This window comes from Pelophylax lessonae (genome assembly GCF_965119305.1).
Source record: "Pelophylax lessonae genome assembly, chromosome: 7".
NCBI lineage: Eukaryota > Metazoa > Chordata > Amphibia > Anura > Ranidae > Pelophylax > Pelophylax lessonae.
In genome coordinates, this window is record NC_138774.1 from 280,424,901 (window position 1) to 280,438,595 (window position 13,695).

The 13,695-nt window shown below is 46.3% G+C and overlaps 1 protein-coding gene across 1 annotated transcript in view; it reads right to left on the reverse strand.

Moving 5' to 3' along the window:
• Positions 1-7,023: 7,023 nt before the first annotated feature.
• Positions 7,024-13,695, reverse strand: part of FAM78A (family with sequence similarity 78 member A) — a 49,008-nt gene continuing 42,336 nt past the window's right edge. The window contains exon 3 of the mRNA XM_082263100.1: positions 7,024-7,749. Coding sequence (XP_082119226.1) covers positions 7,221-7,749 — 529 coding nt within the window. The 3' untranslated portion in view covers positions 7,024-7,220. The remainder of the gene's footprint in view (positions 7,750-13,695) is intronic.

Genomic DNA, 13,695 nt, shown 5'->3' on the forward strand with positions numbered 1-13,695 from the left:
TGTTGCCCTGTGCTTGCCTTTATCTGGCCCTTGGGACACTATTTCACCAACTGCCCTTTCCTTGCCTTTATCTGGCCCTTGGGGTGCTATTTCCCCAACTGACACCAGTGATGAAACATTATCCCCCTACTGACACCATCAATGGTACACTGTGGCTCAGGAGCCAGATGTGTCCCTTTGCTTGCCTTTATCTGGCCCTTGGGGCACTATTTCACCAACTGACACCAATGATGAAACATTATCCCCCCCTACTGACACCATTAATGGTGCACTGTGGCCCAGGGGCCAGATGTTGCCCTTTGCTTGGCTTTATCTGACCCGTGGGGCACTATTTCACCAACTGACACCATTAATGAAGCATTATCCCCCCTATTGACACCATCAATGGTGCGCTATTCTTCTGAGGGCACCAATGGTCACAGTTCGCCCCCCCCCCCCCCCCAAGACCTGAAGGACAGTAAACTGGCTCTTTGCTTAGAAAGTTTGGAGACCGCCTGAGCTACATGAATTGGGAGGATGAAAAGGCTTCTGGGTGATTACATTTGCTCAGCCACTCTTGTATGTATTCACTATTTACAGCATAAAGAGTGCATGTGATTATAACAAATATTTGTTAACAAGCAGCATGTTTCATTCTTATTTACCTGAAATATTCTCCCCAGCAAATTAGACATTTAAAGGAGTTGTAAAGTCAGGAAGGTTTTTTATCTTAATGCATCCTACAAGGGTCTTCAAACTATGGCCCTCCAGTTTTTCAGGAACTACAATTCTCATCATGCCTAGTCACGTATGTGAATGTCAGAGTTTTACAATGCCTCATGGGACGTGTAGTTCCGCAACAGCTGTAGGGCCATAATTTGGAGATCCCTGGTTTAGGAGAAACTCATAGTACCTACAGGTAAGCCTTACTCAGGGGAGGACTGGGCCAGAGAGCAGGGGGGCAATTGCCCCCCTGGGCTGCTCTGATGCTCCCTAAAAAGGCTGCATCAGATCTCCCCAGAGATTTTCAATCAGGTTCAAGCCCGGGCTATGGCTGGGCCACTCAAGCAGGGGAGGACTGAGCCAGGGTGCAGAGGGGCAATTGCCCCCCCCCCCCAGGCTGCTCTGATGCTCCATAAAAAGGCTGCACCGCTTCTGCCACAGACATGCCTAAATTATCCCTGGTGAAGGGAAGTAAAAAGTCCCCGCCGCTGACCTACTGAGTGCGGACAGAGGACAAGGACAGATCGCAGGCCTCCCCCTCAGCATGGATGGTGTACACTGTGTCTGAGCAGAGGCTGGTTCCATGCCCCACTGGAGACTCTCCTCCCCCGGCCAGCCCCTAACCGTGCTTTCCCAGCTCCCCCCAATCAGCCTCTGCTGGCCAGGTCGGGAACCCAGATTTGGCTGGTGAGTAGAGAGTACCTGGTGTGGAGCTTCAGCCTGGAATGGGGGTCAGGAGGAGGCCGGGAAGAGGGAGAGTGGAAGGGAGGGGGGCCGAGTTGCTGCACCATGGGCCTCTGGTTTGTACTTGCCCCCTGGGCCGAAAGTTGCCAGTCAGCCCCTGGACTTACTATAGGCTTACCTGTAGGTACAAGCCTACAGAATAGGTTTACGTCAACTTTAAGAACTCTCTATACTACCCCACTACTACTACCCTCTAGAACCCTTATCCTGCTGCTCATTGTGTTTGCTGAGTGGACTTACATCAGCCTTTGGGATATAAAGCAAGTGGTGGAGGGTCCTCACATCCCCATGACCATGACAAACAATTAATTTTTGGTGGCCATGAAGGCAAATTCTGAAGTCTTGGTTTCTAATCTATGGAAGGAGAGAGAGTGTGGCATTTTTGTCCATCTCGGAAAACGCCTTCAAGGATTACCTAAAATGTGCTGGTGTGCAGTTCCTTAGACCAGTGATGGCAAACCTTGGCACCCCAGATGTTTGGGAACTACATTCCCATCATGCTCATGCACTCTGCAGTTTGGTTGAGCATCATGGGATACGTAGTTCCAAAATATCTGGGGGTGCCAAGGTTTGCCATGAATGCCTTAGACCAGTGGTGGCAAACCTTGGAACCCCAAATGTTTTGGAACTACATTTCCCATGATGCTCATGCATTTTGCAGTGTAGTTGAGCCTCTTGGGAAATGTAGTTCCAAAACATCTGGGGGTTCCAAGGTTTGCCATCACTGCCTTAGACCATTTGCGTAAACCACATTAGGTGAGTAACCTTTAATTTGCATTGAAAATCTCAAAGTGGTTGTAAATCTCAGACATAAAATATAAACAAATCATATCCTTCTATAGTGTGTACTTGTCTCCGTTAAGAGCACGAAGTGTCATTTCTCTCTGCTGCTTTGTTCCTCTGCTATCAGCATGAATCACTTCTGACAGGTTTTCCTGACACCAAGAAAAAAATGGTGATATGGGAGGGACCCGCAGCAGATTAAAAGCCTCAGCTCTCTTCGACCCTGTTTACACCTGAGTGTTTTTCAGCTCGTAAAATGCTCATCTCTGAAGTCTCTGAAGTCTCAAAACGCCCAACAAGCAAAAACCCATTCATTTCAATGGCCCCTGTTCAGATATGAGCGTTTTGTAGTCTGAAGCAAAAAGCCTGAAACTCAAAAAAGTACATGAGCTTCTTTTTTTTGGCAGGTTACAGGCATTTTTGTACCGGCCTCCAAACACCAGCAAAAAACGCCTGAAAAAACGCCCAAAAACGATACACTGAGGTGTAAATGGAGCCTTTCTGTGTGAAGGGGGTGTGTCTCTTCCCTCCAATCAGCTCTCAGAGCTCTCCTCGTTGATCTCTGCAGAGTGTAACTTCAGCTCTACGCCCCCTTTTTTGTGAACTCCCAGAAAAGCATTATACATTCAGCACTTTGAACAGGTGTAAAGAAGAAAAGACTGTAGATAAATAGGTACAACTTATGTAAGAGGATTTGTTTTATCTCTGTGTATCACCTGAGGCCAGTCGTGGGTATATGTAAGGGTTTACAACCACTTTAAATGGGAAGTCTGTTCAAAACTGATAACCCAGCTTTGGGCGAACACCAGCAGGTCCATCGGCTTGCTAAACATTCTATGCTGATAAGACACTTATGAGTTGCTGTAGATGGGCCTTTCATCTCCTGGCTACTTACAGTGCCTTGAAAAGGTTTCACACCCCTTAAAATTTTCCACATTTTGTCATGTTACAACCAAAAAATGTAAACGGATTTTATTGGGATTTTCTGTGATAGACCAACACAAAGTGGCACATAATTGTGAAGTGGAAGGAAAATGATAAATGGTTTTCAAAATGTTTTACAAATAAATCTGTGAAAGTGTGGTGTGCATTTGTATTCACCCCCCTGAGTCATTACTTTGTAGAGTTACCTTTCCCTGCAATTACAGCTGCAAGTCTTTTTGGGGATGTCTCTACCAGCTTTGCACATCTAGAGAGGAACATTTTTGCCCATTCGTCTTTGCAAAATAGCTCAAGCTCTGTCAGGTTGGATGGAGAGCGTCTGTGATCAGCAATTTTCAAGTCTTGCTACAGATACTCAACTGGATTTAGGTCTGGACTTTGACTGGGCTGTCCTAACATGAATATGCTTTGATCAAAACCATTCCATTGTACTTCTGGTTGTATGTTTAGGGTCGTTGTCCTGCTGGAAGGTGACCCTCCGTCCCAGTCTCAAGGCTTTTGCAGACTTTGGATTTGGCTCCATCCATCTTCCCATTACCTCTGACCAGCTTCCCTGTCCCTGCTGAAGAAAAGCATCCCCACAACATGATGCTGCAACCACCATGTTTTACGTTGGGGGATGGTGTGTTCAGGGTGATGTGCAGTGTTATTTTTCCACCACACATAGCGTTTTCCTTTTAGGCTTTCTTTCACCAATGGCTTTCTTCTTGCCACTCTTCCATAAAGGGCAGATATGTGGAGTGCATGACTAATAGTTGTCCTGTGGACAGATTCTCCCACCTGAGCTGTGGATCTCTGCAGCTTCTCCAGAGTTACCATGGGCCTCTTATGGCACTTTTCCACTGCAAGTACCGGCTCGGCTCCACTCGACCTTGCTTGGCTCGGTTTGGTTTTCCACTGCATGGTACGGTGTTGGAACGGTTTGGTACGGTTTGCTTTTCCACTAAAGTAGTAAGTGGGTGGGATAACAACGATTCTCTGACCAATCAGTGGCTAGTAGTGACAAACAGTCAAGGCTGCAGGCAAAGGATTGTGGGATATGGTACCGGTACGGCCCTGTTGGAACCACAACTGAGGTGGTACTGTTTAAGCGTACCGTACCGAACCGTTCCAACACCGTACCATGCAGTGGAAAAGCGCAAAAGTCAGCGGAACCGTTCGGTTCCATGCAGTGGAAAAGCGCCATTAGCTGCTTCTCTGATTAATGATCTCCTTGCCCGGCCTATCAGTTTAAGTGGACGGCCATGTCTTGGTAGGGTTGCAGTTGTCCAATACTCTTTCCATTTTCGGATGATGGATTGAACAGCACTCCGTGAGATGTTCAAAGCTTTGGATATTTTTTTATAACCTAACCCTGCTTTAAACTTCTCCACAACTTTATCCCTGACCTGTCTGGTGTCTTCCTTTGTCTTCATGGTGCCGTTTGTTCACTAAAGTTCTATAACAAACCTCTGAGGGCTTCACCGAACAGCTGTATTTATACTGAGATTAAATTACATGCAAGTGGACTCAATTTACTAATTAGGGGACTTCTGAAGGCAATTGGTTCCACTATATTTTAGTTAGGGGTATCAGGGTAAAGGGAGCTGAATTAAAATGCACGCCACACTTTTCACATATTTATTTGTAAAAAATTTTGAAAACCATTTATCATTTTCCTTCCACTTCACAATTATGTGCCACTTTGTGTCGGTCTATCACATAAAAATCCCAATAAAATACATTTACGTTTTTTGGTTGTAACGTCAAAATGTAGAAAGTTTGGTATGGATGGGGTTATGGATATGGATAGGGGTTATGAATGGGGGTATGGATATGGATAGGGGTATGGATGGGGGTATGGATATGGATGGATAAGGGTATGGATATGGATAGGGGTATGGATGGGGGTATGGATATGGATAGGGGTATGGATGGGGGTATGGATATGGATAGGGGTATGGATGGGGGTATGGATAGGGATATGGATGGGGGTATATATATGGATAGGGGTATGGATGGGGGTATGGATTTGGATGGGGGTATGGATATGGATGGATAGGGGTATGGATGGGGGTATGGATATGGATGGGGGTATGGATATGGATAGGGGTATGGATATGGATAGGGGTATGGATGGGGGTATGGATATGGATAGGGGTATGGATGGGGGTATGGATTTGGATGGATAGGGGTATGGATATGGATAGGGGTATGGATGGGGGTATGGATATGGATGGATATGGATGGGGGTATGGATATGGATGGATAAGGGTATGGATATGGATACGGGTATTGATGGGGGTATGGATTTGGATGGATAGGGGTATGGATATGGATAGGGGTATGGATAAGGGTATGGATAGGGGTATGGATGGGGGTATGGATAGGGGTATGGATGGGGGTATGGATTTGGATGGATAGGGGTATGGATATAGATAGGGGTATGGATGGGGGTATGGATATGGCTGGATAGGGGTATGGATATGGATGGATTAGGGTATGGATATGGATACGGGTATGGATGGGGGTATGGATATGGATAGGGATATGGATGGGGGTATTGGATTTGGATGGATAGGGGTATGGATATGGATAGGGGTATGGATGTGGATGGATAAGGGTATGGATATGGATAGGGATATGGATGGGGGTATGCATATGGATAGGGGTATGGATGGGGGTATGGATTTGGATGGATAGATGTATGGATATGGATAGGGGTATGGATGGGGGTATGGATATGGCTGGATAGGGGTATGGATGGGGGTATGGATATGGATGGGGGTATGGATATGGATGGATAAGGGTATGGATATGGATACGGGTATGGATTTGGATGGATAGGGGTATGGATATGGATTCTTTTTCAAAGCACTGTATATCATTTCAAGATCCAGCCTAAGGAAGCGTCTCTTTATTTCCTGGTTGCTTCCTCCTTCTGACCCGTGGCGACCTAATTTGTACCACCTGCCGGATTCTCCATATGTTGACTCCAGCCTGAGCTGCAATACCACATGGCTCATTTGATGGCTCTTGCAAGTCCTTGAAGTAGAATGGAGCCCCAACGTCATAAGGAGTTTCTTTCCACCAGTAATGCCTAAGGGTTCTAAGTACCCAGAAGTTGATTGATCTTTATGGTTATCTGTACAAAGTTACTTTATCAGTTTTGAACAGACCCATCCATATAAAACTCTTGAAGCTCATTTCTAATAACAAATCACTTTTTTTTTGTTAAAAGAAGACCCGCAATATGTACCATAGCTCTTCTTTTTATGAAAAGCAGCTGTACTGATCGAGGGATACAATAGCACTGGCCAGCAATGCAGGCATATCCCTTCAGTAGCTTGGCTACTAGCTATTCTACCCCTGAGTTTGTCTTTTACGACTCTTCTATTAAACAAAAGGAGCAAACCAGTGGAGGCTTTGCTTTGCCCATAGCAACCAATCAGGTTCTGTTTTGATAGTGCAGGAGTTGATCCTACAGGCAATGTATATGTTCCTTTGTTTTCCATAAAAGAGCCCAACTGCACGCCATTTTGCCATGTCACCAAAAAAATATATGGTATACTCTTGTCAGCTTGTCAGTCACCAAAACTAGTCTGTAATCCTTTAAACAAAGGCAGCACACAAAAAAAAAAGTGCCTTTTAGGGGCAATGGGGTAATGGAGACATTTTGGCAACTTTCAAACCATAAGAAGAAAGTTGGTTGGAGGTATTGATTCTTCATAAATAACACAATCCTAATGAAAAAAAATAAAAGTCTCTAAAAGGCTCAAACCCAGAGAAGTTCTGTAACATTTTGGATCATAAATCCAACCTGAAATGAAATGGATCCAATACGGATGTAACAACAGTGCGTTCGAATGAAGGTCTGAGGAGGTATCTGCATTAGTCGTGCATTCCTGATATACCTCCTTGCAACTCAGTCATGTAACAGTGTTCTTGCGTAAAAAAATAACACAGTGATACCCAAGGATTCGATAAAGCAAAAATAGTTATTTGACCTTTTCTCTCTTTTTTTGGTATTATTACATGTTTATTAGCAGCTTTTATCTATTTTCTCCGATTCACCGATGTTTTGGGGGTATCACAACTACTGCCGGTTTGTTTTTTGGCCTCCACATAAGGACCTGTGCATCATTGGCATTCGGTTTCACAAGGGCGCTAGGAGGGATGGGTTCATTTTTGTTGAGCACTTGCGGTTGCTCCTGGCCAAAGGGTTCCTGAAGTTTGGCGCGTTGCCCCAGTGGTAAGGTGGGTTTGACATCGATCTCCAGCTTCATCCTCCACTTGATGGTATGTAGGATAACAAGTTCACCGCTGGCCATGTTGATGGCCACCAACCAAGTAGTAAAACTTTGGTCCCTCCGGATGCCCGTCAACATAGGCACGTTGGAATCGCTAACAGGCACTGCCCACGTCACACTGGGGTAGAAATTATCATTCATACTGACGGTAAACTTGGTGTCCCTTTTGGTGGGGCCAGTAACAGTGCAGGTCTCAGTAGTGTTGCCATACCAGGGGTAGTTGACTCCGTCTGAATCACTAATTGCTGGGATTTTACCGTTCTCCAGATCTGGCAGTTCCCAGCTGGACCTGAGAAAAAGAGAACATTGTTAGTGAAAGGCCTACATTTTCGAAAAAGGAGAGGTTCAGGAAACATATGCAAGCTTTAGACCAGGCATGTCCAACCCGCATGCGGCCCGGAACCGCAGGCAATGCGACCCACTGCCCCCTGACAATTTTTTATTTTTTTTGCTGGGGAGGAAGGAAGTCGAGTCGGGGGCACGGCCACAGAGGCAGCCTCGGTGGGGATCATCCACTAGTTGTGTTAAATTAGTGCTGGGGGGGGGGGGGGGCACGGCAGCACGGGAAGGGTGTGGCGGTGTTTTATTACTTATATACCTTAACTAATAGTATATATTTTATATGTGGCCCGATAAAATTTCTCTACACTCAATGTGGCCCAGAGAAGCCAGAAGGTTGGACACCCGTGCTTTAGACCACCATTGTCTTCTTCACTGACTCAAGACAAATCTAAAAGAGTAAAAAGCCAGCCAAAACATCTAAAAGTTTGTTTTTGATAGGGTGTGGAAAGGTTAGAACCTCTGCAGAGTTTATAATGTTGGGGAAATTCAGTCTCTCTCCAAGTCAGTTTGAGGAACCCAACAGGGGCAGACTGGCAACTTTCAGCCCAGGGGGGGCAGGTACAAACCAGAGGCCCATGGTGCAGCGACTCAGCCTCCCCTCCCACTCTCCCTCTTCCCGTCCTCCTCCTGACCCCCATTCCAGGCTGAAGCCCTGCTCCAGGTACTCTCTACTCACCCCCAGGCTGAATCTGGGTTCCCAACCTGGCCAGCAAGGAAACTTGATCTTTTGCCATGGTCATGGGGATGTGAGGACCCTCCACCACTTCCTTTATATCCCAAAGGCTGATCTAAGTCCACTCAGCAAACACAATGAGCAGCAGGATAAGGGTTCTAGAGGGTAGTAGTCAGTGCTGTATTTTGGCCTAGGCCGACAAGGCCCAGGCCTAGGGCGGCACTTTGCAGGGGGGCAGCAAAACAGCCACCCTCGCCTCCTTTAGCCACTGGTTGCTAAAGCCGCCTGGCGTCTAGCAATCAGTGATGTCACACCTTCTCCCACGTCCTCCCTCTCTCTCCTACTCCCATCTCTCTCTCTACCACCCCCCCCCCTCTCCCCCCCACCTCCTCTCTCTCTCTTTCTCTCACCCCTCGCTCTCTCTCTATTCCCCCTCTCTCTCTCTTCCACTACCTCTCTCTCTCACCCCCGCTTCCTCTCTCTCACCCGCTCTCTCTCTCACCCCCCTCCCTCCTCCCTCTCTCTGACCCCCCTCACCCTCTCTCACCCTCCTCTCTCTCTCTCATCCCCCTACTCTCTCTCTCTCTCCCCCTCTCTCTCATCTTCTCTCTCTCTTATCCCCCCTCTCTCTCTCTCTCACCCCTCTCTCTCCCCCCCAACACCCCCTCTCTCTCTATCTCCCAATACCCTCTCTCTCTCTCTATATCTCCCAACACCCTCTCTCTCCCCCATCACCCTTTCTCTCTCTCTCTCAACACCCCCTCTCTCTCTCTCTCTCCCACCACCCTCTTTCTCTCTCCCACCACCTTCTCCCTCTCTCATACCCCTCACCCTCCCTTACCCACCCTCCTCTCTCTCTTCCACCCCCTCTCACCCCCCTCTCATGAGATCTCAGGGGTTCTTGCTGGGACTTGTAGTCCTTCAATTTTGGAGGGAGTCACATCCGTTAAACAGGAAGGGGTGGGGCAAATTTACATAGGAGGGGGAGGGGGCGCCCAATTTTAGTCTTGCCTAGGGCAGCTCAAAACCAAAATACACCACTGGTAGTAGTAGTGGGGTAGTACAGAGAGTTCGTAAAGTGGATGTAAACTTATTCTGTAGGCTTGTACCTACAGGTAAGCCTATAGTAAGTCCAGGGGCTGACTGGCAACTTTTGGCCCAGGGGGCAAGTACAAACCAGAGGCCCATTGTGCAGCGACTCAGCCCCCCTCCCACTCTCCCTCTTCCTGTCCTCCTCCTGACCCCCATTCCAGGCTGAAGCCATGCTGCAGGTACTCTCTACTCTCCCCCAGGCTGAATCCGGGTTCCCAACCTGGCCAGCAAGGAAACTTGATCTTTTGCCATGGTCATGGGGATGTGAGGACCCTCCACAACTTCCTTTGTATCCCAAAGACTGATCCAAGTCCACTCAGCAAACACAATGAGCAGCAGGATAAGGGTTCTAGAGGGTAGTAGTAGTGGGGTAGTACAGAGAGTTCGTAAAGTTGATGTAAACTTATTCTGTAGGCTTATACCTACAGGTAAGCCTATAGTAAGCCCAGGGGCTGACTGGCAACTTTTAGCCCAGGGGGCAAGTACAAACCAGAAGCCCATGGTGCAGCGACTTGGCCCCCCTCCCACTCTTCCCATCCTCCACCTGACCCCCATTCCAGACTAAAGCCCTGCTCCAGGTACTCTCTATTCTTCCCCAGGCTGAATCCGGGTTCCCAACCTGGCCAGCAGGGGGTGGTTGGGGGAGCTGGGACAGCTCGGTTGGGGGCTGGCCAGGGGAGGAGAGTCTCAAGGGGGGCAGGGAACCGGCCTCTACTCAGACACAGTTTACACCATCCATGTTGGGGAGGGAGGTCTGTGCTCTGTCCTTGTCTTCATCCCGCCACTCAGTAGGTCAGCGGTGGGGACTTTTTACTTCTCTTCACCAGGAATCCTTTAGGCATGTCTGTGGCAGAAGTGGTGCAGCCTTTTTACAGGACATCAGAGCGGCCCAGGGGGCAATTGCCCCCCTGCCCCCTGGCCCAGTCCTCCCCTGGGCAAAGCCAGGATTAAAAATTTACCAGGGGGTTCAACATTAAAGTCAAAGTAAACCTGGAATTATGTTTGTTTGAGCCAAGGTGGCCCAAACAATCTATCATTGGTGCCTCCAAACTGTAGTGAGCTACGCTGTGTTCTGGCAGTGGTATGGTCCACTTCTCTGTTTCTGCAACTAAATTGAGTCAGCCCAATTGTTTCTCCGTCATTCAAGAGAAACCTTGTATTTTTATCAGTTAATGCAAGGGTTCCTTTGATTGGCCAAGGTGAGGCGGATGGATGACATTTCGATTTTCACCTGGGCCAATCAGAGGAAGCCTTGCATAAAAATTTAATAAGAATTGAATAAAAAAGTTTATTAAAATTTTTGAAAAAATGTAATAAAAATGTTATTAAAAATTTTGAAAAAATGTAATAAAAAATTTGATAAAAATGTAAGGCTTCTCCTGAGTGGTGGAGAAGCATTCAGGCCAACTCAATTTAGTTCCAGCAGCAGATAGGGCGTTGCCTGTACTGCTGGAAGAACACAGCACCCCATACTCTATGCAGCTGATGCTACAACATACACATGCAAGTACGCCTGCCCCCACTAGGCAGCGGGGATGCCGATCAACGGGACCGGTGACACCGATTGCCGCCGGCCACCCGCGATTGCTCCCCGCTGAGAGAGAACAACGGTCTGCTGTTGTAAACACAGCTGACCGTTCTTCTTCCTGGAATGATCACAGAGCTCCTGTGATCCTTCTATATAGGATCACAGGTCTCTATGATCATTTCACAAGCCATGCCCCCCCCCCCATACAGTTAGAAAACACTCCCCTAGGCTCACACGTAACCCTTTGATCCCCCCCTAGGTTAATCCCGTTCCTTGCAAGTGTTATTATTACAGTAACAGTGCATATTGTTAGTACTGATTACTGTAGTAATGTCACTGGTACCCCCAAAAGTGTCAAAAATGGCAGCTATCAACACAGAGCGCCTGTAATCCTCCTATTTTTTACCAAAAATATGTAGCAGAATACATATTGGCCTAAATTGATGTAAGAAATTTATTTTTTACATTTTTTTAAAATGGATTACAGCGTCGCAGGACCGTGCAATTTTCCGTTAAAGTAACGCAGTGCCCGAATCGCAAAAAGAAAATGGCCTGGTCATTAAGGAGGCAAATCCTTCCTGTCTAGAACTGATTAAAAATGCTGCAACCACCAAGCAAAGCATCACAGCCAAGGCATTGTGTACAGCCCTGTAATGTCAGACTTAGGGTGGGTGGCTGTGAAAAATCCATGGCTCAGCCACCTATTTTTACCCCCTTCCTGTCCATAGGTTCATTCTTCAGCTGTCATGATTTCCTTTCCTTTCTAAATATAAAAGCTTCACAAGGACGTGTGTCACAATGATAACGACATCCTGTCCCGCCAAAGACAGATTTTCTATAGCGGATGAGATTTTACAGACTTTTTTTTTTTTGTTTTAAATTCGCCCCCCCCCCCCATTCTAACAGGTCTTCCTGTGTCCTGCTGTGTAGAGGAGGCTTCCGGATTCGTGCTGCACTTCCTGTTGTAGGAGAGATATGAGGACAACTATAATATGAGCCGTAATGGGGAGCGCGGCGTCTGCAAATGTAACAAAAGCGGCAGCGGGGATTATTTTTTTTTTTTTAAATACATTTTTATTTTCCTTTTTACATACAAAATCAGACAAAAAATATAAAGCACTGTTAATGCAGCCAATTACTTGGGTCAAACGCTCCAAGGCTTTGCAACAAGCAATAGACAACAAAGAAAAAAAGGAGAACAGATAAAAAAAAAAAAAAAAACACGAAAAAGAAACAAATTATTATAAATATAATGCTGAATGAGGAAATAAACCAAATCAGTTATTATTATCCCATCAAGGATTTGCTTTGTTGTTCTCTTCCTGTACTCTATGCTTAAAGTGGAACTTCTCTCTCCCAATCAACATTGATTATTTTTAATTATCATGCTGCTAGCATTAGTAAATAGATCGGAAAGTATATCATATTTATTCATTTTAACCACTTCAGGACCAGGCCTATTTCTGACATTTATTGCTTACAATTTAAAATCAGTATTTTTTGCTAGAAAATTACTTAGAACCCCCAAACATTATATATATAGATATACAGATATTTTTATATATATATATATATATTAGCAGAGACTCTGGAGAATAAAATGGCGGTCGTTGCACTATTTTATGTGACACGGTGTTGGCACAGCAGTCTTTCAAATGCAATTTTGGGGGGGGGGGGGGGGGGGGGGAATACACGTCACTGAATTTAAAAAAAAAAAAAATCAGTAAAGTTAGCCCGATTTTAGCGCCAATCACCGAATCCGGGATGTGCGATCGTTCCCCCTGGAGAAAAAAACTGACCCTATCCAAAGTGAAAGTGCCTGTACTACTTTATTAAAGCTTGACAAAGGCCCAGTGTGTGTTGAATTTCTATTTGTTTTTAAGGGATCCAGTAGTACCCCCCACTCAGCAGACCCCCAGGTCATTAGTACCCATCTTTAGCAGATCCCCACCTTATTTGTTCCCTTGATCAGCAGATCCCCAACTTATTTCTACCCTCCTTCAGCAGATCCACCTTATTTGTACCCTTGTTCAGAAGATCCCCACCATATTTGTACCCTCGTTCAGTAGATCCACCTTACTTGTACCCTCGTTCAGCAGATCCTCACCTTATTTGTATCCTTGTTCAGCAGATCCTCACCTTATTTCTACCCTCGTTTAGCAGATCCTCCCCTTACTTGTACCCTTGTTCAGCAGATCCTCACCTTATTTGTACCCTCGTTCAGTAGATTCTTACCTCATTTGTACCCTTGTTCAGCAGATCTCCACCTTATTTGTACCCTTGTTCAGAAGATCCTCACCTTATTTGTACCCTCGTTCAGCAGATCCTCACCTTATTTGTACCCTCGTTCAGCAGATCCTCACCTTATTTGTACCCTTGTTCAGCAGATCTCCACCTTATTTGTACCCTTGTTCAGCAGATCCCCACCTTATTTGTACTCTCGTCCAGGAGATCGACCTTATTTGTACCCTTGTTCAGAAGATCCCCACCTTATTTGTACCCTTGTTCAGCAGATCCCCACCTTATTTGTACTCTCGTCCAGCAGATCCACCTTATTTGTACCCTTGTTCAACAGATCCTCACCTCATTTGTACCCTCGT